A 22,270-nucleotide genomic window follows, 5' to 3' on the forward strand; every position below is an offset into this window, starting at 1 on the left:
TTATTATTAAATAAATAAATAAATGTTATTATGAGTGGAATTACTTTCTTAATTTCATTTTTGGATTGTTTATTGCTGGTGTATAGAAATGCAACTGATTTTTGTGTGTTGATCTCATACCTTGAAAATTTTCTGAATTTATTTATTAGCTCTTATAGCTTTCTTATTCAGTATTTTACATATAAAGGACCATGTCATCTGCACATTTTTACTTCTTCCTTTCCAATTTGGATGCTTTTTACTTCTTTTTCTTGTCTAATTGCTCCAGCTAGAACCTCCAGTACAATGTGGAATAGCAGTGGTAAAAACAAGTATTCTTGCCTCATGCCTGATTTGGGGGTAAAGTGTTCAGTCTTTCACCACTGAATATGATTTCTGAAATCATATTTTCAAAATGATATGTATTTTTGAAAAAGGCTTTTATCATGTTGAGTAAGTTCTTTTTTATTGTTTCTGAAATGTATTTTAATGTGGAAGGGCAATGGATGTCATCAAATTTTTTTCTTCATAAATTGAGATGGTTGGTAGATTTTTTTGCCTTCATTTTATTAATGTGACATATTACTTGGTTTTCTTTTGTTGAATCACACATTCCAAGGATAACCACATTTGTTTTTAATTTGAAGTGCTCTAGTGACTAGTGATGTTGAATATCTATTCATGTACTTTTTGGCCACTTGCCTATCTGCTTTGGTGAAGTATCTGTTCATACCTTTTGCCCCATTTAAAAATAATTGAATTGTCTTGTTGAGTTGAAAGACTTTTCTCAGATACATATTGTACAAATATGTTTTCCCATTCTGTGGCATGTCTTTTAGCTTTTTAACAGCATATCTTAAGAGCAAAAGTTTTAAGTTTTGAGATAATTTGTCACATTTTTCTTTTATGGTTTCATTTTTTGCGTACTAAGACATTTAATGCAAAATCAAAAGTTTTCCAGCTATATTTAAGCTTTAAAATAAATTCTTTCTGGGTTTATCTTCATGCCCTCAGATTAGTCTCCTCTGCCTTTATTCATGTAGTGACTACAAAGACTTCACATACAGTAAGTTTTATTGAAATGTGTACTGAATTTTTGAATTAATGCTTGGTATATACCTCCTTCACTATCTTATGTCCGTATTGTTTCCTGTGTGCTCATGTACATGCCAGGCAGATACATACACAGAGATTTCTAGAATCTAAGTTTTATCCTATGCTAGGGTCCTTCTAGTCTCCAGCAGAAGATGTTAGGTAGTGTCACAGAAGTTAGGCAGCTAATTTTGATAGCTCACATGACTTCCATACAGGATATTTGTTAGGCACATATGCAAGGACCCATTCAAAACTCTCTACATCTTTTAACTAATTTAATCCCCAAATCCGTGAGAAAAAAGAAGAGGCTCAGAGACTTTAGGCTCCATATCATACAGCCAGTTTGAGGCAGAGTCAGTCAGACCCAGAGCAGCTTAATTCCAAAACCTTTGCTCTTCCCACTGGACTAAACCACCATAGACCATGACTGGAGTCTTTATATAAGTGAGCATATCTTTAGAAACAATGTCTTTCTCACATGAGATGCTTCTCCAGTGTCTCAATTCAGACTTGATACTGAAGTGGGTCCTTAGAATAGAGCTTCCCAAAGGATGGTCCTTAGCACCCAGGTAGAGAACCACCTTGCTCCACTCTTAGCCCATGTGTGTCACCAGGTCCACACAAGAGGGCTGTATAGTTTGTGCAGTGCACAAAAGTACATGGCTAAGCATCAAGTAGGGGCTGGAATCCAGCCTGCTTTGTAAACCCTGAAGGTCCATGAGGACATCCTTTCTTCCCACAAAGGCACCAAGTCTGCTAGCTGTATCCCTGAACCTTTTTAGGAGATGCTGGCTGCTTTTTGCTGAAGTTAACTTTATGCTTTCAAAGAATGACCCTTTTCCATCTGCCTGTCATCTTGTCTGAGCTCTCACTATTAGGAGATATATCCTTTGGGTTAACAATCTCTCAATGCTTGAGGGAGAAATACATTATTTCTGATGTTTTCCCCTTTGACAACCAAAAGAATGACAAGAGTGTGGTGGGAGGAAGGAAGAAGAAAAGGAGGAGAGAAGAAGAGAGTGGGGCGGAGGGTCGATGCTCTGTCTCACTTCCCTTTTCTTCATTGTATCTGTTTTTCAGCCAGCACTTGATAGCTAACCGTTGTCTGCTAAGTTGATGGGGAGTCTACTCAGGTTAGGGCATAAGATTCTATTGGTTTAACTGGTTGGCAGTGCAACGTGGGTGATGTAAGTGACCACCCACACAGCCTGTGCTGCATGGCCCAGCCACATGCCCTTTCTTCTCCAGTGGCATTCCCCTCTAAGACATGCAAATGTGATCAATAGATTCCTGACCCAGGGAGTCACAAATCTGTATGAGGGAAAAATTACTTCCTCAGATTCGAGCAAACCACCTCAATCTCAAACAAGGCAAAGAGTCTTGAACAAAGGGACACAGCCTGTTAGTGGCAGAGAAGAAATGAGCACTGAAGGCCCAGGTCAGCTCCAAGCACAGCTGTGATGATCATTTCCCCTCATAAGCTGGAGTATTCACAATTAAATAGTCCAGCCACCCACTCATCCCTGCTCAGAGTTTGTGCAGGCATGTCACCTCCATCTCTCCTCTATTCAAACTAGGGCTGCAACTGGGGAGGAGTTATTCTGAGGAGGTTGAAGGGAGAGACTAGGAGGAAGATGATGAAGAAACACTTGGATATGTTTGTATGTTTTGAGACTTATTTCACTTTTGTGCTCCCATGACTACTGAATTGGAAGAGAACAAACGTCTATGCATACAACTCTTTGGTAAAAAAGATGGCCCTGGAATCTTGGCCCACATTTGCCTAGCAAAGACCATACTGGTAAGCATTCCCTATGACAAAATCAAAACTAAGCAGGTGTCTGAGGAGGAGGATGTGGGCAATAGAGAGAAGGCAGAGCTGTGCAGAAGCTGAAGAGGGCAAGAGGCTCATTCCTGAGCTCCCTCCTCTTGTTTTCAGACCTTATCCCTTACGGCCAAAGACCTAGCTATAACACACTCTACCTGTCTGCTCCAGGCGTCTGGAAGTGGGGCGGAGACATGAGGAGTGCTGTGGAAAGAGGTTCTGGGGCAACCACTAGAGGCAGAAGCTACTGTCATCCCAATGTTGAGGTCTCTGCCTCTAAGCCTAAAAAAATCAGTGCAGTCAGGGCCTCATCAGCCTTAGTTGGTATGTTTACTGCTTGAGACAAGGATCAGATGGAGCCAGCATGGCAGACAGAGAAGAGGAAGAGGCTTGTGCAGGGCTGGGAGAATCTGGGTTGTGGCCATGCTATGGTCGGTACTTGCACAGGAAGTGTTGGAGCTTGCTGCATTCATTGGCGTCCCAAGTTAAAAAATCTGTAAGAAAACAAGCAGGCATTTAAATCCATCTGGTTCTGTACTGGGCTTACCAGCATTATCTGGGTGCTCTGCTTGGATCCATGGACAAGGTCCCGTGCTGGTTAATTTTATGTGTCAGCTTGGCTAGGATGTGGTGGCCAGTTGTTTGATCAAACACCAGTCTACATGTTGCTGTGAAGGTATGTTGTTAGATGTGGTTAGTACTTAAGGCGTAGACTTCAAGTAAAGCGGATTACCCTCCATAACGTGGGTGATCATCCAATCAGAGAAGACCTTAAGAGAGCAGACCAAGGCTCCCTGAAGAGCAGTGAATCCTGCCTCCAGACCGCCCGTGGACTCTAGACTGCTGGCCTGCCCTGTGGATTGCAGACTTACCAGCCCCAGCAATGCACGAGCCAGTTCCTTAAAATAAATCTCTAGCTCTCTCTAGGTACATCTTATTACTTATGTTTCTGTGGAGAACCCAGACTAAGACTAACACAGGTACTAACTTTGTTAACAGAGAGAAAGGCAATTTAAACGTTAAAAACAATTGCAGAAGCTCCACATCAGCACTGCTCTTGAGAAAAGACAAGGCCTGACATAAACCAACTGAAAACAGGGGCTCCTTTGTGTTTGAAACAAGATGCTGAGGCTGATCTTTCCAAAAACCACAGCTGAGCCTCTAAGAAGCTTCTGTTTGAAATTCAAAATATTGGAAGCTGTTAAACCGGCAGCACACCAAGAGGCTCCCCATTTATAAAGGAGTGAGAGCAAGGAGGTGACCTTTCCAGAAACCAAGCTCCACGATGCACTTGTCATCCCGGGGTTTTGGCAGCAGCGTAACAAGTCGTCAGCTGTCTGCCTGGGCTCTGACCTGCAGGACCCGCCCTGAGGCCAGTGTGTGCTGGGCGGGTGGGTGAGAGCCCTGGAGCGCGAGGGTGGGCCTGGCGGCACGGCCAGCAGAGGAGGATAAGAGAGGATGGGTCCTGCCATGCCAGGCCAGAGCCAGGCCACAGAGTGTGCATGAAATGGAGACTACGGGCGTTCTGGGCACTGACACAGCGTGGGGCAAAGAGAACACTGCACGAGGCTTCACACACCCACGGGAAGCACAGCCAGCTCAGCCGCAGCACTAGCCCGGGAGGTGCCTGCTTTCACTCTCCTCGCCTTTCTCAGTGCCAGAGGGGGAAGCACAGGGTGGGCTCCGATGAGAGGCCATGTCTGCCCGCACCCCGGGGCACAAGGATCATGAGCCTCACCTGTCCCGGGATAAACATTTCGCACATATAAGGATGACGAGTACTATTATTTTCCCCTTATCACAAAGAGGTAACTGAGGCACAAAGAAGTAAGAAACTTGCTCAAGGCCACACAGCAAATGGAGCAGCCAGAATCCCAGCCAGGCATTCGGAGGGAGAGCCCATGGTCCTGACCCAAACTTTACCGAAGATGAAATTACTTTTTAAAATGTAGAGCCCTAGTTATTTTTATTAAATATTCCAAAGTGAACCATGGTAGTATAAAAGAGGAGTCAGCTAGGGGAGGAAGGATGAATGGGGTAAAATGTCCTCTTAGGGTCTTTGTGAATAGATGTAAAAAAGGAACAAATCCGCTCAAAGACATGCACACAGAGGGTAGGTGTGTAGCTGTGTTTGGGGACATTAATATACCCTCTGAGTCTTAACAGAACAATTCAAGCACCGAGTTGGTGGGGCTGCATCTGTACAAATATAAAATGATACTGACGGTACTGAGGGTGAAGTTCTCTTAAATTCTACCTTCCACCCGTTTCTCTCTAATCCTTGTTTCGTTCCTTGTGCTGTTCTGCCTGAAGAGCCTGTACTCGGATAGTAGGGGCTGGGCTGCGTGAAGCTGCAAAGGGAAGCACGTGCACATGGTCCGATGTTCTCAGGAGGGCATCAGTTAGGCTTTTGGTTCCCACCAGGCAGCTTCGTTATTGCGGAAGGAATTTTGCTGAAGTGAACTTTGCTTGGTTAACTCTTGTGATGGGTTTCTCACTCCTTCCTGGAGTAGCCCGTTCTATTTTGCACAGTGCTAATTGTTCAAAAAACTGTTCCTTAATTTCGATAGAAATCCACATTTTGGTAGGGTCTACCTATCAGTCTTGGTTGTGTTCTTTCCATCTGAGCTGACTTCTGCCTCTGACAATAGCAGTTGTGGTCTGTGGGAGTCTATGAAAAGTCCTTCCTTCATCTGAGACAAGACGATCTTACCCCTGAAGGTCTTCCCAGACCTTGCCTCAGAGGTCGTGTCCTTATGGCCACCACCCAGCCTTTGCTGCTGGGAAGTCTTCTCACACTTTCTTGCGCATGTAAACTTCACTCTTCAGACAATGATAAGCTTTGCCTCCATGTCCCTTTCCACCCACGCCCCAGTCCTGAGTCCTCAGTCCAGACCCCATCCCAGGCCCACTTCATGCCTAGGAGGGGACTCCTGGTGACACTAGGGTGGCCTTTTCTACCCACTGGCAGGTTCCCTTTGGTATCAAGTATCCATTTCATTTTTGATATTCTGTTTTCCTATTTTACAACTGAATTCTCCCACATCACTTTTTAGTTCTCAAATGAGAGTGATTTTGCCCACCCTCCACCCCTCCACCCCCAACTAAGGGACACTTAGCAATGTTCAGAGACATTTTTGGCTGTGACAACCTGTGGTGGTAGTTGGGGGGGTAGGGTATCCACAGACATCTACTGACTGGAGACCACAGAATGCTGAACCTACAACGTACACACAGGACACTCCCCAAACAAAGAATACCTAACCCAAAATGTCATTAGTACCAAGTACTAGTAAGCACTGACTTAACTAACACAAAAAGCAAAGAGTGAAAGGCGAGAGAAATGAGGAGGCACAAACGGTTGTGTGCAGCCTGCAGCTGATGTTCTGGGCACCACTTGCTGGGCAAGAAACTCAGAGACAAGCAGGAGGGAAGACGGGGCCAAGACGGGGTCTCTGGGACTCGCGGGAGCCCTAAGTGTAAGACGGAGTCTCTGGGACTCACGGGAAGCCCTAAGTATAAGGCAGGGTCTCTGGGGCTCTTGGGGAGCCCTAAGTGTAAGGCGGGTCTCCAGGGCTCACTGTGAGCCCTAAGTGTAAAGAACCCAGAAAGGTGTTATACGTATTGCTCCCCATAGTCTGACTTTCCCAAAATGTGACATTTCCCTCTCCTCACGTATAATAGAATTTAGAAATAAGTACGTTTAAGAAAAAAGCAAGTGGATTTAAAAAAATAGCAAGTAACTGCACAGCTGGCCCACTGATATGGCAAAGATTGTAAAATGGTCGCAAATGCCTGAAGGTTGGTAAACAATGTCTACGGCAAGGCTACTGTCCTGAGGAAAGAGGAGTTGCTGGTGTGAAATGCAGTGAGGGGAGTGGAGGTCCATTTTTGCTCTGCATAGATAAACGGAGAGAGCTGCGCTCTGGGCAGGGGGTGGAGTGGCAGAACTTACTGCCTTTGGGGCTCATCTCAGCACAGTACTTGTTCCCTTCCACGGACTTGCCAGTCCAGCTTCTGTAAAGGTACATGGCGCCACCGATCCACTGCCAATTCTGCTTCTGGAAACACAGGAGCCAGAAGACCAGTGAGGGTCAGCCCGCCCGCTGCCCCCAGCCCAGGCGCCCTGCAGGGACCCTGAAAACATAGTTCTCATTGCAAAACCTGGGAAAGCACAGAAATGTATAAAGAAGGAAAACTAGACAAATCACTCCATTTAACCACTAAGAGGAAAACATTACTAAGATTTTAGCATACTTACTTCTGGTGTGAACATTTTTATCTATCACAATAATTCCACATACTAAAAATGTGGTGGTCTTTCAAATATATATTCAACTCTGTATCTTGCTTTCAAAACAGTCTTTAGTAGCAATGATGGGCCATAACTTACCTGAAGTTCTACTGGTTGATGTTTATGCTGTTTCCAATTTACAATGATTATAAAGAACATTGCTATGAACTGCTATAAACAGCTTTGTTCATAAAGCTGTTTCTCTCCTTAAAACTATTTTTTTAGGACATAATCCCAGTAGAATTAATGGGCCAAAGGGCATGAATATTTTGAGTGTATTGATGTGCACAGACAAACTGCTTTCCAAAACAGTTCTCTTGCAGAAATTTACATCTCCACCTACTGGGCGATTTCTCCATTTCCTTAAAAATATTCATTAAGGCAAAGTAAAAATTTGATAACCCAATTAAGTCCAATTATATTGCTATTTTAATTTTCATTTCTTTAATACCTACAGACATTGCACAACTTTAGAATTCCATTATCCACTTACTTTTCTCAGTCATGAGTGTAAAGAAGTTAAATTACAAAAAATATCTGTAGAAATACATGTAAATATTTGTTCTATTTCTGAATGAGAGAGCTCTGATTGATAGCAATGTGAATACACCAAAATGTAAAATTAGTTGTATAAAATATTTGTAACATCTACAAGCAAAGTTTTATCAAGAAACAGAAGGTTTGAGTTTCTCTCCCTGTGCTTCATGTTTGTTTGGGTTAACTATAGAAGCCCCACAAAGAATCTGAAAACTGCAGGCCCTACATAGAGACCTCAGCAACCATCCCCAAAACCTCACATGCCATTCTTTACAATGAGGTATTGGCAGAGAGTAAAAGGAGGGTTCAGTGAAAAACAGGGACAATGTCAAAAACATAATAGCATCTAGAGATAAACTTAACTAAATGTTCCCAATTTTAACTCAAGATCTAATGGGGATTTAATTAAGCTGGGTTTCATAACAGGTCTGTGTGAGTATGTGTGTGTGTTTATATATATGTATATCCCCATGTATACATATACAATCTTTTCTTTTAAGGCTCTGGAAAGCTGGTAATTTTGTGTTCTAAGATTCAGGAAGACTTTAATTATATAGAGGGTCTACTACATTACACCATTGAAATCATTTCCTCCACTGAAGCTAGACCTGGGATCCTGACCTTGAAGGACCTGGCCTCTATCAGGCATGGGACTGAAGAAGATTCACACTGTGTGCCCTTTGTCAGTAGGCCTGGGGATCAGTACTCAGAAAGGGGCTTTCCCATGGGGGGCATTCGTGGGCCAAGTCTGAGGTTACCTTCTGTGGGTCATGCAGGCCGATCCATACAGGCTTGTTTCTTTGATAGATACGTATGTGCTCTGCTGTGACATTGGCTTCTCTTAGACTCAGTATAGATGCCAGGTGGGCTCCATTTCCATATGACTGACACTCCAGCTGTGGGCAAGAAGTTGCGGTAAGGACGCCTGAGGTTCCAAAGCACAGCCTCACCCCAGAAGCCTGAGCAGCCTGGACCCACACAGCAACCCGTCCTCTGGAAGTTGTGATCTAAACCCTGCAGAGACTTCCTGTCACCAGGGAAGAAAACACAACTGCCACAAGCGTCAGCTCTCAGAAAAAGAAGCAACTTAAGACCAGGGCCCCAGTTTTAGGGGCAGTGTCACTGCCAGGCACCCTGATCTTGCCGCTCATTACTGCATGTGACCTTAACAAGTCACTTCACTTCTCTGAGGCTCAATTTTCTTATCTATAAAATGGAGAAAATAATTACTGCTACACAAGGGAGTTGTTGTGGGGATATAATTGATATAATTATGTATTATAATATTGCATTTCAACAAATCTAAGACACACTGATTGTAATATGTGCCATTTTTTATGTCCCACTAAGAAAGAAAAAAGCACTGCCACTTAATCTGTGACACAACTCTTATTTGTACTGTACACATCTGATTTCAGAGGTGTCACAACTTGAGGACGATGCATCTGAGAACAGATGGAACGCAGTATGCTCCTCAGGGAGCACCTCCAATATGCTGAGCACCTCGCACACGCTATCCCACTGAATCCTCACAACAGTCTTAGGAAGTAGGGCCCTCTCTTAGTTTACAGTTGAGGAAATGGAGGATCAGAAAAGATGCCAGACTTAGTTGCCCAGAATAGAGCCTAGGTCTGTGTAACTCCCAAGTTCATGTCTTCTCTACTTAAAATTGTTATTGCCCTTTATTGCATGAGACTATTATGTTGTAATTTGTAAACAGTGCTCTGTAACTTATTTTTATTTGGTCCCAAATACGAATAGGTGAATTGCCTAAAAATCTGTGATGGTTCCTCCAGGAGAAAGGGACTCCTTCTATGTTGGTTTTTTTTAAATTTTGTTATCATTAATCTGCAATTACATGGAAGAACATTATGTTCACTAGGCTCTCCCCTTCACCAAGTCCTCCCCACAAACCCCATTACAGTCACTGTCCATCAGCATACAAGAGGTTGTAGACTCACTACTTGACTTCTCTGTGTTGCACACCCCTCCCCTTTCCCCCAACCCCCACATTATACACGCTAATCATAATACCCCCTTTCTTCTTCCCCGCCCTTATCCCTCCCTTCCCACCCATCCTCCCCAGTCCCTTTCCCTTTGGTAACTGTTAGTCCATTCTTGGGTTCTGTGATTCTGCTGCTGTTTTGTTCCTTCAGTTTTCCTTTGTTCTTATACTCCACATAGGAGTGAAATCATTTGGTATTTGTCTTTCTCCGCTTGGCTTATTTCACTGAGCATAATACCCTCTAGCTCCATCCATCCATGTTGGTTTTGAATTGAAGAGTCTACGTTATTGATTTTTCAGTTCTAGAAGAATATGCCTCTCTGTCTGCCTTTCCTCCAGAATAGCCACAGGACTTACTTGATCTAGTTGGGTTTCCAGTTTCTTCTTCCCAGTTAAACTAGACCACGTATTGATATGTAACTATCTGCTCTGTGGCAACTTCTAAAACTTGCAGCTCCAAATCCAAATTTGTTTTTCTCATGTACATCTTCACTGATCCTAAACTCTTCCTTTGCAAAGCTGCTGCCTTCACTGGTACTCAAGGGAGTGCCATCTGGATCATTGAACGACAGCTCCTATTGTTTAAGGATCGTACAGAGCATGTGGCATAACCACTCTCCAACCAGAAACTTATTGACCAATTAAACAAGGCATACATTTCATATATACACTTTATAAATATACTTCTATAGATATAGTACATATATATATATATATATTTGACATATAGCTTGATAGAGTTATGTACTTCATTTTATGTTCTTTTGGGGTTGTATTGCAAGATCTGCCTCCATGATAAAACTTAAATTAATTTATTAAAAACATGTTTTTGGCTACAGTTGCTACTGCAATACTCACCATTAGTATCTTGCTCATGATTAGATGTGGTTAGTGTTTAAATGATAATTGAGTCCCCACACTTGCCAAGCACTTTATAATACCAAAATGCTTTGATACTTGTAATTTCATTTGACTTGCAAATTTGTGAGGCACAGAGGCCAGATTACCAGTTAACATTTAGTGAGTGTACTAGTCACAAGAGATTCCTGGGAAAGAAGAGGACTAGGCTCTATGTGTTTAAGTGATTTTTCCCTCCAAGTTCACACAGCCAGTAGTGACAGAGCTGGAACTTTGCCTCTTAAGTCTGATATGAGATCTACCTGTCATTTCACTGCCCCCTCCATCTGCGACCAGGTGTCTTGAGAACTAAGCTTAAAAAATTGAATGAGTTGACACTTGTACTCAACATAGTTCTGGAGGTTCTAGTCATGGCAATCAGACAACACAAAGAAATAAAAGGTATGCAGATTGGAAAGGAAGAAGTTAAACTGTCCCTGTTTGTAGATGACACGATATTGTACATAAAAAAACATAAAAAATCCACTACAAAACTACTAGATCTAACATCTGAATTCAGCAAAGTTGCAGGATACAAAATTAATACACAGAAATCTGTTGTATTCCTATACACTAACGATGAGCTAGCAGAAAGAGAAATTAGGGAAACAATTCCATTCGCAATTGCATCAAAAAGAATAAAATACTATGGATAAACCTAACCAAGGAAGTGAAAGACATATACACTGACAACTACAAGACACTCATGAGAGAAATTTTAAGAAGATACCAGTGAATGAAAACACATCCCATGCTCATGGATAGGAAGAATTAATATTGTCAAAATGGCCATCCTGCCTAAAGCAATCTACAGATTCAATGCAATCCCTATCAAAATACCAATAGCATTCTTCAATGAACTAGAGCAAATAGTTCTGAAATTCATATGGAACCACAAAAGACCCTGAATATCCAAAGCAATCCTGAGAAGGAAGAATAAAGCTGGGGGAATTAAGTTACCTGACTTCAAGCTCTACTACAAAGCCACAGTAATCAAGACAATTTGGTATTGGGACAAGAACTGACCCATAGACCAATGGAAGAGACTAGAGAGCCCAGATATAAACCCAAGCATATATGGTCAATTAATATACAATAAAGGAGCCATGGACATACAATGGGGAAAGAACAGCCTCTTTAACAACTGGTGTTGGCAAAACTGGACAGCTACACGCAAGAGAATGAAACTAGATTATTGTCTAACCCCATACACAAAAGTAAACTCAAAATGGATGAAAGACCTTAATGTAAGTCATGAAACCATAAAACTCTTAGTAGAAAACATGGGCAAAAATATCTTGAATATAAATATGAGCAAGTTTTTCCTAAACACATCCCCTGGGCAAGGGAAACAAAATAAAAATTGAACAAATAGGACTACATCAAACTAAAAAGCTTCTGTACAGCAAAGGACACCATCAGCAGAACAAAAAGGTATCCTACAGTATGGGAGAATATATTTGTAAATGACATATCTGACAAGGGGTTAACATCCAAAATATGTAAAGAACTCACACACCTCAACACCCAAAAAGAAGATAACCCAGTCAAAAAATGGACAGAGGCTATGAACAGACACTTCTCCAAAGAAGAAATTCAGATGGCCAACAGCCACATGAGAAGATCCTCCACATCACTAATTATCAGGGAAATGCAAATTAAAACCACAATGAGCTATCACCTCACACCAGTAAGGATAGCCAACATCGAAAAGACTAGGAACAAGAAATGCTGGTGAGGATGCAGAGAAAGGGGGACCCTCCTCCACAGCTGGTGGCAATGTAAGCTAGTTCAACCATTGTGGAAAGCAGTATGGAGATTCCTCAAAAAACTAAAAATAGAAATACCATTTGACCCAGGACCACTCCTAGGAATTTAAAAAGACTTATGCACCCCTATGTTTATCGCAGCACTATTTACAATAGCCAAGAAATGGAAGCAACCTAAGTGTCCATCAGTAGATGAATAGATAAAGAAGACATGGTACATATACACAATGGAGTATTATTCCACCATAAGAAGAAAACAAATCCTACCATTTGCAACCACATGGATGGAGCCAGAGGATATTATGCTCAGTGAAATAAGCCAAGTGGAGAAAGACAAGTACCAAATGATTTCACTCATCTGTGGAGCATAAGAAAAAGCAAAAACTGAAGGAACAAAACAGCAGCAGACTCACAGAACCCAAGAATGGACTAATAGTTGCCAAAGGGAAAGGGACTGAGGAGAGTGAGTTGGAAGGGAGAGATAAGGGGAGTAAGGGGTGTTACGATTGGCACACATAACATAGGGGGTGGGCACGGGGAAGACAGTATAGCACAGAGAAGACAAGTAGTGACTCTATAGCATCTTACTACACTGATGGACAGTGACTGTAATGGGGTATGTGGTGGGCACTTGATAATGGGGGAACTCTAGTAACCACAATGTTGCTCATGTGATTGTACATTAATGATATCAAAAAGAAAAATTGAATGAGTTGAACATAACAGCTCTCTTCTCTCCATTTTACTGGCAGTGACTTCTTAGAAGACCAGGGAAAGACCCTTGATTCTGGGTCAAATGAGACCTGGAGCTCTGGGTGGCCCCTTGCTTTCAAGATGCCAGTCCAAGCATGAGCCATATTTCTTACCTCGGCATCAGACCAACTCCTTAGCTTCAGGAAGTATCCATAGCAATTGGACTTGTAGTAAAACCACCCAGTAGCACAGCTGGGTCTCAGGATGATGCCTGCACATGAACAGAGAGCAATGACAAGTTAGGATGGCAAAAGCAAACTCCACACTTGAGCCAGTTTACAGACCTAGAACCCCTTGAATGATAGTGCAGCTGGGCACCCTTAAGGAAGGACCAGCAGTGCAGCTTTATACTGTTGATCTTTATGCTGTTTTAAACTTTATACTGCTCATCATTCTCCCAGTCCTCCCCTAAGGGAACTGTGGCCTTTTACAAGGGCAGCTGCACTGGGGAACAGGAAATAATCACAGCTTTTGAGGATTGTTGGACACTGACTCTGAACTGACACTGATTCCAGGAGACCCAAAACATCACTGTGGCCCACCAATCACAGCAGGGTCTTGTGGAATGAAGTGGTCAATGGAATTTTAGCTCAGGTCCATCTCCCAGTGGACCCAGTGAGTCCCCAAACCCACCCTGTGGTTATTTCCCCAGTTACAGAATGCACACTTAGAATAGACATGCGCCACATTAGTAGTGAGGTCAGACAGCTATCATTCAAGGCAGCACAACAGTGGATGAGGGGCATAAACTGGTAGTTTTAGGCCTTATAAGGAGGGAGAGGTTTTTTTGGCCAGGGGGACACAGGACAGGTAGGTGGCAACTTGGCTGGAACTTGAGGATGGTTGGGCTGTAAGGCAGTAATAGGGGAGGGAGACTTTTTAGGCAAAGAGTGTGGTGAGCAGAGGAATGGAGGCAGTGCAAGGTGTGTACAAGAGGAGCAAGCACTTAAGTTTACCTTAAGCACAGGCTGTCAGGCAAGCATGGTGGGAAGGTAAAGGTGAGTCAGGGCCAAGGAAGCTGTAGTTCAGAGAGCACCAGCTCTTCCTGCCGACCAGTTGGTGAATGGGCTACCTCCCTGAATCTGAAGGTTTGTGAAGAGGGCAGATGGCTGGGAATGCAAAGGGCCCAGCTGATGAAGGGAAGGGCAAGCTGACTTTGTAACAGTGTGGCTGCATTCCGGTGCCACAGACTGGTCTTTCTGCTCCTGCAGACATCCACAGACTGTTGTGGTTATATAGCATTTCCTCTCTTCCCACTCTGATAACAGTATTGTCACTTGTTTGCCCCACTCCTGTTCTACTTCATCTCTTGCCTCTAAATCTCCAGGGACTTCCTGTTGCTTTCGTACCAGCTCCCCACTCAGGGTAGCATTTAAGGGCTTTCCCGACCTGGCCCTCACTGTATCTTGCCGCATCTTCCTGTGTGGCACCCCAGCTCCTTTTGGAGCGTGACTCTCGCTATTGGCATAGATCCCTTGCATGCACCATGCTTTGTACCTCTGAATGATGGATGCTAACCAACCCAGCTAAGGCACAGTGAGGAAGGTCTCAAGGGGAGCCTCAAATACACTAGAGACAAGCCATAAAGATACTTGTGCACTGACATGCATCACCTACACCTTTACAAATACAAACTTCATTTTATATTAAACAAAAAGACAGCTTTTACCGGCACTGCTGCTTCTGTGACCATTATCGCAGCTTCTACCTAGAAAGTGCTTTCTTGCAGCCAGGCACTGTGCTAAGTGGGTTATGCTATAGAATTATTCATTGTAAGTTTGATGACTTACATACAAATCCATGTTCTTGCCACCAACCCTCTTAATCTTGGATTTTATAAATATGGAAAAATAAGAAATTGGAAAGTTAGCAACAGAAATCATTAAAGGGTTGGTGTCTTGGTTATTTTATTAGAAGGAAAGAAAGCAAAGGAGATCCTTGACTCTTAAAGTAAAAATTGATCTTTGTAAGGACAAGACTGACCATTGGTTACTATTACATACGAAAGGGCTTGAATTTCAGTAAGGCACCTCCTAGAGAGCCATCAGGAAGCACACATTGCAGCTTACCATGGATGAGAAGATCCGGAAAGAGGTGGTAAAGAAAAGCCCGAATCTCTGTCCTCAGTCTGAGGAAAGAGACCCCTTGCATCACTCAGATGCTCCTAGTTCAGTCCACTCTGATTCTTTTGTGAACTCTGAAATGACTCCACTCAGCATTCTGGGGGCAAACATGTTTGTACAGACCCTCCACCACCATGACTTTTGTTTTTCCTGAATCCAGATGATGAGGGCTGAGCTCTCAGGGACCCACAAGGAGGACCTGGAGGGGTCAGCACAAAGGAGCCCCAGCACCATGCTTGAGGCCAGGTTTTTAGTTCACTCTCTCCTCTCTCTGTCTCTATCTCTATGAGCAGCACTCTCTGTCTCTGCCCATCTCTCTCTCTGTCCAACTCTCTTTCTCTGGGCATCTCCATATCCTTCTGACTGTTCCTATGTATTCCTCCATCTCTCTCTTGCTGCCTTTAGCTCTCCCTGTGTGTGTCTCTCTGTCTTTTTCCTGTCTCTTTCTATTGGGCTCTGTGCCTTTTTGACTGTCTGTCTGTCTATCTCACTGCCTCTGATTCTTTCCTTCTCCCCTTCCTCCTTACCCACTTTTCTCTCTCTCCTCTACCCTTGGTGCCCCTCACCACACAATATACAGCCATGGCCATGTGCTGCCCAGTGGAGACATGTCAGCTCCTAGAAATACCCCTATGCTACCCTGCTGGGTCCCACAGCAGGTAAGTGACAGAGACAGGATTTGATCTAAGACAAATCCTGGTTCATCTCCAGGTAGAAGTGCTTAGTCACTGTGGTCATTAGACTCCATTTATTTGACTTGAAACCAGTATCAGCCACAAACAGTCACTTGGATTGCCTTGTCCAATCACCAGGAGCTTCCTGAGAGGTAAGAATGCACATCCCCATTGTGTACACTCAGATGAGGATGGAGGTGCAAGCCGGGAGAGAAGCCATGTTCCCGCTGCACCTCCAGACCTCTGCTCTGCCTCTCATGGTGCCAGAGCACCCCCATCTCTCCCATGTCAGGAGTTTTGTGCTCCTGGAATCTTGCCTGGACACCTAGTAGTCTTTTTACTCAACCACCTACTAGGGATGCAACCTTGGGGACATTATTTAACCTCTTTAGTTTCAGTTTTCTTTTTTGTACAATAAAGAGGACAGAGGATATGAACAGACAATTCTCCAAAGAAGAAATTCAGATGGCCAACAGCCACATGAGAAGATCCTCCACATCACTAATTATCAGGGAAATGCAAATTAAAATCACATTGAGATGTCACCTCACACCAGTAAGGATGGCCAACATTGAAAAGACTAGGAACAACAAATGCTGGTGAGGATGCAAAGAAAGGGGAACCCTCCTCCACTGCTGATGGGAATGTAAGCTAGTTCAACCATTGTGGAAAGCAGTATGGAGGTTCCTCAAAAAACTAAAAATAGAAATACCATTGGTATCCATCAGTTTCCTTTTTTGTACAATAGACTAACAATATACACTTTTGTTATAGACTTTTCAAGAGGATTCAATGGGATAATGCATGTGCTGTGATTAGCATTGAGCTAGTATATAGTGATTGTTCAATAAACAACAGCTACTTAATAAACTGTAACTATTAAAATAATCAAATTATAACCAATGTAATATTTTTGAAGATTGTACAGAATAAAGTTTTTTTATTGTCTATAAATCATATTGCTCTTTGTCTCCCTATATATTGATGTAATGCATACATTACTACAGATGAAGACCAACCACAGATCAGGACAAAGAAATCACTGTTGAAGCAACAGGGAAATAATCTTGACCACCAGGTCTTGTTGGGAGAAAAAATGAATTCCTAAGTTTCCCATACCTCCCTTAAGTGCAGGATTGGACTTTTCCCATAAGCCATAGTGCAAAGAGTCTGTAGAATGTGTCATAAGACAGGCTGCCCCAAGACAGCAGCAGTAAGTAGAAAGTCTTTCTGATCTGTGAGGGAGATCTGTGAATGAGTGAATGAAGGCCCAGCGGTGAGTGTTTTTGCAATACCTCATCCAGGGAGAAAAACCAAAGAGGTTCAGTGGAATCCCAGAGTAGGGTGGATTGATCCTCACTCCCCAGGGTATATATAGGCACTTGGGAGTAAGAGCCAGAACAGCACATAATCTTGCTATGTGACCTTGGGCAATTCTTTACTTTTCTTTGGGCCTCATTTTCCTCACAAACAGAACAAAGGAATACCCCAGATGAACCCACATTTCATTTCCTTCCATTTCAGATCATCTATGATAGTTATTCTTAGCTCACACATAGGTTTCTTCCCCTGCTTCTCCACTGGGCAACCCTGGGAGTTGCTTCCCACTCTGTTGACATACTGCTTGGTACTTGATGCTAGCTGGGACCATCTCTCCCACTAGGCTGTACATCCCTTGCAAACTGGAATTCCCGGTTTGTGCCACTAGGAAAACAATGCATACATACTAGGTAGCTCTAACTATAGCTATCGCTGATTCATTGCTAGGTGTCAGATGCTTTAAATACATTAAATCTACTCTCACAATAAACTTCCAGAGTAATTCTTACAACCTACATTTAGTTGATGATTTAACTATGGCTTACAACCTTACAAGATTAGAATTTGATTCTAAAGACCTTGCACTTGTTACCACATCACATTGTCTTTCAGTTCTGTCTTTGACATCTATTTTCTCCAGTGCCTCCATGTTTTCAGGGGAACAGATGGATATGTCAGTGCATTGCATGAACATTGACTGTGGGCTCATTCCAGCTAAGTAACTAACACTTACCATCCAGGACTTGGGTGCTGGCTGCACAGCAAACCAGAAGGAACAGCCACATGCTCATGGAAGCCATCTTCCTCTTCCCCTGAGGACAGAAGTGCTTCAGAAACTTCTGCAGCAAGGATCTGAGTCCTTGTTAGTTTCTACTTGAAGCTCCTGGATTCACCTAGATCTGCAATCTGAACACATTCACATGAGTGAGAAAGACCTAGAAATTTAAGTACCAAATCACATATGGAAGAAAAAAATAGTTTTCTGGCTAAGCCCAGGTTATACAACAAAGGGAATTCAAGATAAATAGAGAGACTAGGAAAATTTAACTTGTGAGATTTTGTTCTCACCTAAAAGGCCTCTGGGTCAGTTCCAGAGACCTAACAAAGCTGAATAGTTTGCAGGTCTGGATGGAGGTATTCCGGATATTGTGAAGAGCCTGCCCCTGCTATTCTCAGGAGAGCCAGTAGAGGGGGTCCCAGGCAAGCTTCCTCCTAGATGAGGCGGTAACGCACCTTCTATAATGAAGTCAATCAAATCAAGTCAGTCCTAACAGGGAATTTTTGATGGCAGAATTAAAAGTGAATATATGACTGATACCCACATTTCACAGATGAGAAAACATGAAGCGGACGGGTATGAAGTCATTTGGTCATTGTCACACAGCTACAACCAGATTTCCTGACTTCAATTCATCATCTTACCTTTACACTTAGGTGGTAACCACATTTTTTTTAAAAAAAGAAAAGAAAAGAACTTTTTTTTCCCATTACCAAACAGTACATGAATTATTAAAAGATCAACAAAACACTAGAAAATAGAAAGTAAATCCCATCTCCCAGAGAGAAACAATTTAGTGAATAGCTTACAGACATCTTTCTATGCACATCTATATTTGTGCATAATTATATACAATATATATACATATATAAGGATGTGTGTTTGTATGTGGAGATATATATATATATATATATATATATATATATATATATATATACACACATACATATGTATACTTAGATGGAACTATACAGTTCTCTAACCTGGTTTTATTTCTCAGAAACGGATTGATTGTAATGAACCTTCTCCCACTCACGTAACTTCTTTGCAGCTTTGATTCTATCTTTAAAATAAATTCAGGTACACAGGATTGTGGATTCACAGAACAAGCATATTATCATGTTGATACCCTTGACTAAAATGCCCTCTGAATGGACTGTACTGTACATTCTGCTAATATTGCACAGGAACGCTAGTTTCTTCAAATCTTTGTCCAGTTTCTTTCTTGCTAATTTTGGTATATTAATAAAGAAAAGCCTCATTGTTTTTGTTAGCATTTAAAAATATTAATGAAGCCAAACATCTTTTTATATAATGAATAGCTTTTAAAATTTCTTCTGTGAGTTTTTGGATTACAGCTTTGCACATTTTTCTGTTTGATTGTTTATCTTTTCTTCTCAGGAACTTGTGAGGCCTTTCTGTATATATTTATTGTCTTTTTTATATTACACAGAATATTCCCCAGTATATTTTCTTTCAGTTTTATTTTTGCCATAATGAAAATTTCAAAAATTGTCATATTTATCTTCTCCTTTATAACTTTTGGATTTGTATCAGAGAATCTGGCAATTGACCTCCACATAAGATCAAAATATACATCCAATATTTCTTCTCTGTTCATCCATCTGACATTTATTTAAGACTAAGTATGGCATTAGGTCCAGGATTTTTCCCCAAATAATTATAAAGATGAACAATTCATGGAGTTTTCATTTGAGCATACTTTATTATCGAAATCAGGATATATGTTCTAACTTTCATACAATAGATTGCTTAAGGGGAATGATAGTATAATATTGGAAATGGAAACTTGCCTGGAAAATCTAAAGATAAAAATCTATATTAGAGTCCATAGGAACTTGGACACAATGTTGATAAAGAGGGAAACAGAAGGTGAAGAGTGTGGGGCTGTGGTGACCCCCTCTTTTTAACATTGCATTAACTCTGCACTCCCGGACAAACTTCCTTTCCAAAAGTGATGGAAGTATTTTCAATGTCCTGAAACCCCCTTAAGATACAAATAGCAGGAACTTCTTTGTCAAGCCGAATGTCTGGGGGTAGAGAGGTAAAACATCTTTTTAAATAGTCTATAAGTGAACTGACATTTATTGAATGATCACCTGTTATCTAATTTAATCCTCATAACTAGGCTGCGCGTTGCAAATATCATTAAGTTATGTTACCCATGAAGACACTGAAGTTCATTAAGATTAAGTAACTTTTACAAAGTTTCACAGCTGCTAGATTGCCCAGCCATGATTCATCCTAGCACTGGTACCAAAATTAATGTTCTTTATAATAAGGGAAGAAAGGAAGTAACTAATTCACATCAAACAAAACAGCAACAGAAAGCATGGCTAACATCATTAGAGTTATAACTTGTCCCTTCTGGCCGAGTTAATAGCCAGCAAGGGAAAACATGGTCAAAGAAAGCCCTCTGTCCTCCACTGCAGGGACAATTACCTGGATGGCATGCAAGGCTCTGAGGTCCCCTGTCTTTTTCCACGTCCTGAGAGATCCCAGGCAGTTTCTGGAGTTCTTATATCATCTTGCCTCATGAATTGTGTGACCTTTGTTTTAATCGTAGAGCAAAATGTTTACAAATAATAATCTATCCATAAAAGTCTTATCTACACTCAAAGAAAATAGTATGAGAGATGGCTTGAGAAGGTATCTAAGTTGTATTTTAACAGCCAGAAGAACCTCTCCCTATTTGTAAACAGAACTTTTTATTCACATTTCACTTTATCAAAATTGACAATATCCTGTAATCTGTTACAAACCTTTCTTCCTCTCTCATTTATTTTTTTTTTTTTGGCTCTTTTTATCCCTTAGTATTGTTGATTTCCTTTCTTTCTCCTTCCTTTCCACAAAGATGCCCCACTTCAAATCCAGAGAATCATCAAGTTTCTATCCTTGCAGAAAGGATTTGCCATCGGGAATGGACGTAGGTTATACGCCATGCAGGGTGCTTGAGGAGTACGGGCACTTTCCCCTCTAAAGCCCTAACCTCATCCCCCCCAGCATGTACCCGGTCCCTCAAATATCTCTTTGAGCCTCTCCTCCTTGTTCTTGAGCAACGAGGCACGGGAATCTTGTCCTAACACAGGGCAATTATCTCAAAGTAGCTTACACTGATATAATATTTTACAATAAGGCGTTTTCATCTAAGTCTCAAATGAGATCCTAACAGAATCCCTGGGAGCGATATAGACATGCACCGCCATTTCATAGCCAAGAAACCCAAAGCTGAGACAGATTTGGAAGCCTGCCTGGGTCCACAATGTTGCGCAGTGGTGGAGCCGGATGTTGCCTGCTGAGTCCAAATCTAGTCCTTGCTGAAATCACAGTCTTTTTAAAAGTCATTTGAAAAGGAGAAAAGACTTTCTTTTCCAGTGCAGATAGCAACAGATTAAACTATGCCGTAGGTGTCAGAGATCATTCCACCTCAACTAGTTTAGAACCTCAGTGGACTACAATATTAAGACTATAAGGATGATGGTGCTTATGAAGTCCCACTCTCTTGCTTTAATATTGAGGAAGCAGAGGCCCAGAGAAGCACCACAACTGGTTCAATAAACAGCCAGTTAGGGGAGCTATGCTGATATCAGAAGCCAGCTTCCTTACTCCTAGCCCAGTGATTTTCCTATGATGCTACTCAAACTCTGACATTGGATTTTCCCAGGTGGTATATAAATTCATGATACGACAGGAGAAAATAATGTTCCCATGCTTTACGAAGTATATTTCACAGAACTTCTACCGTTTCCATGATGCTCTGGAGAAAGAGCACCACACCAGGCTTCCCACAGATGTTGGTTCAGGTCCTGAATGTTACCCATGCACTGAGTAACACTGGGCAAACTCCTGAATCTCTCTGAGCCAAAGTTCCTAACTGAATGCAGTAGGATATTACCAGCTGAATTTTATCTTTTACATTACCTGTTAAACCCTTCTCCCTAGGCAGTGGGATGGGAATCACCATTGCTTCATGGCACTACAGGGAACAAAGATATTAACTCCAAGCCTTCTCCATTCAAAAGCACTGGTCCAGATGTAAGAGAAAAGTTTTGACAAAATACATGTTTAGGTAGATCCCCCAGCCCCAATCCTCACTCGGCTCCCTCCACGCCACCATATGAAGATTTTAAATCTTGAGATGAGAGAGGAAAGAGAAGTAGATTTGACAAGAGAAGGAGATGCTCAAAGGACTTTAAGAGG

The 22,270-nt window shown here is 42.0% G+C and overlaps 2 protein-coding genes across 3 annotated transcripts in view; one reads left to right on the forward strand and one right to left on the reverse strand.

Annotated features, from left to right (window-relative positions):
* The window catches only part of HAO2 (hydroxyacid oxidase 2), a 262,966-nt gene that overhangs the window by 236,511 nt on the left and 4,185 nt on the right, over positions 1-22,270 (forward strand). The window lies entirely within an intron of this gene.
* On the reverse strand, positions 1,336-20,633 carry REG4 (regenerating family member 4). Of its 2 annotated transcripts, XM_036924429.2 has the most exons (7): positions 20,513-20,624; positions 18,340-18,507; positions 18,005-18,177; positions 13,268-13,365; positions 8,489-8,626; positions 6,855-6,960; positions 1,336-3,393 (listed from the first exon to the last, which is right to left on the reverse strand). In XM_036924429.2, exons 3-7 carry the CDS (start codon positions 18,069-18,071, stop codon positions 3,326-3,328), a joined length of 477 nt encoding a protein of 158 aa, XP_036780324.1. In that variant the 5' UTR covers positions 18,072-18,177; positions 18,340-18,507; positions 20,513-20,624; the 3' UTR covers positions 1,336-3,325. The 2 variants fall into 2 exon arrangements, with proteins under 2 accessions (XP_036780324.1, XP_036780323.1); XM_036924428.2 differs by lacking the exon at positions 18,340-18,507 and having other exon boundaries at positions 20,513-20,633.

This window comes from Manis pentadactyla, chromosome 4 (assembly GCF_030020395.1).
Source record: "Manis pentadactyla isolate mManPen7 chromosome 4, mManPen7.hap1, whole genome shotgun sequence".
Taxonomy (NCBI): Eukaryota; Metazoa; Chordata; class Mammalia; order Pholidota; family Manidae; genus Manis; species Manis pentadactyla.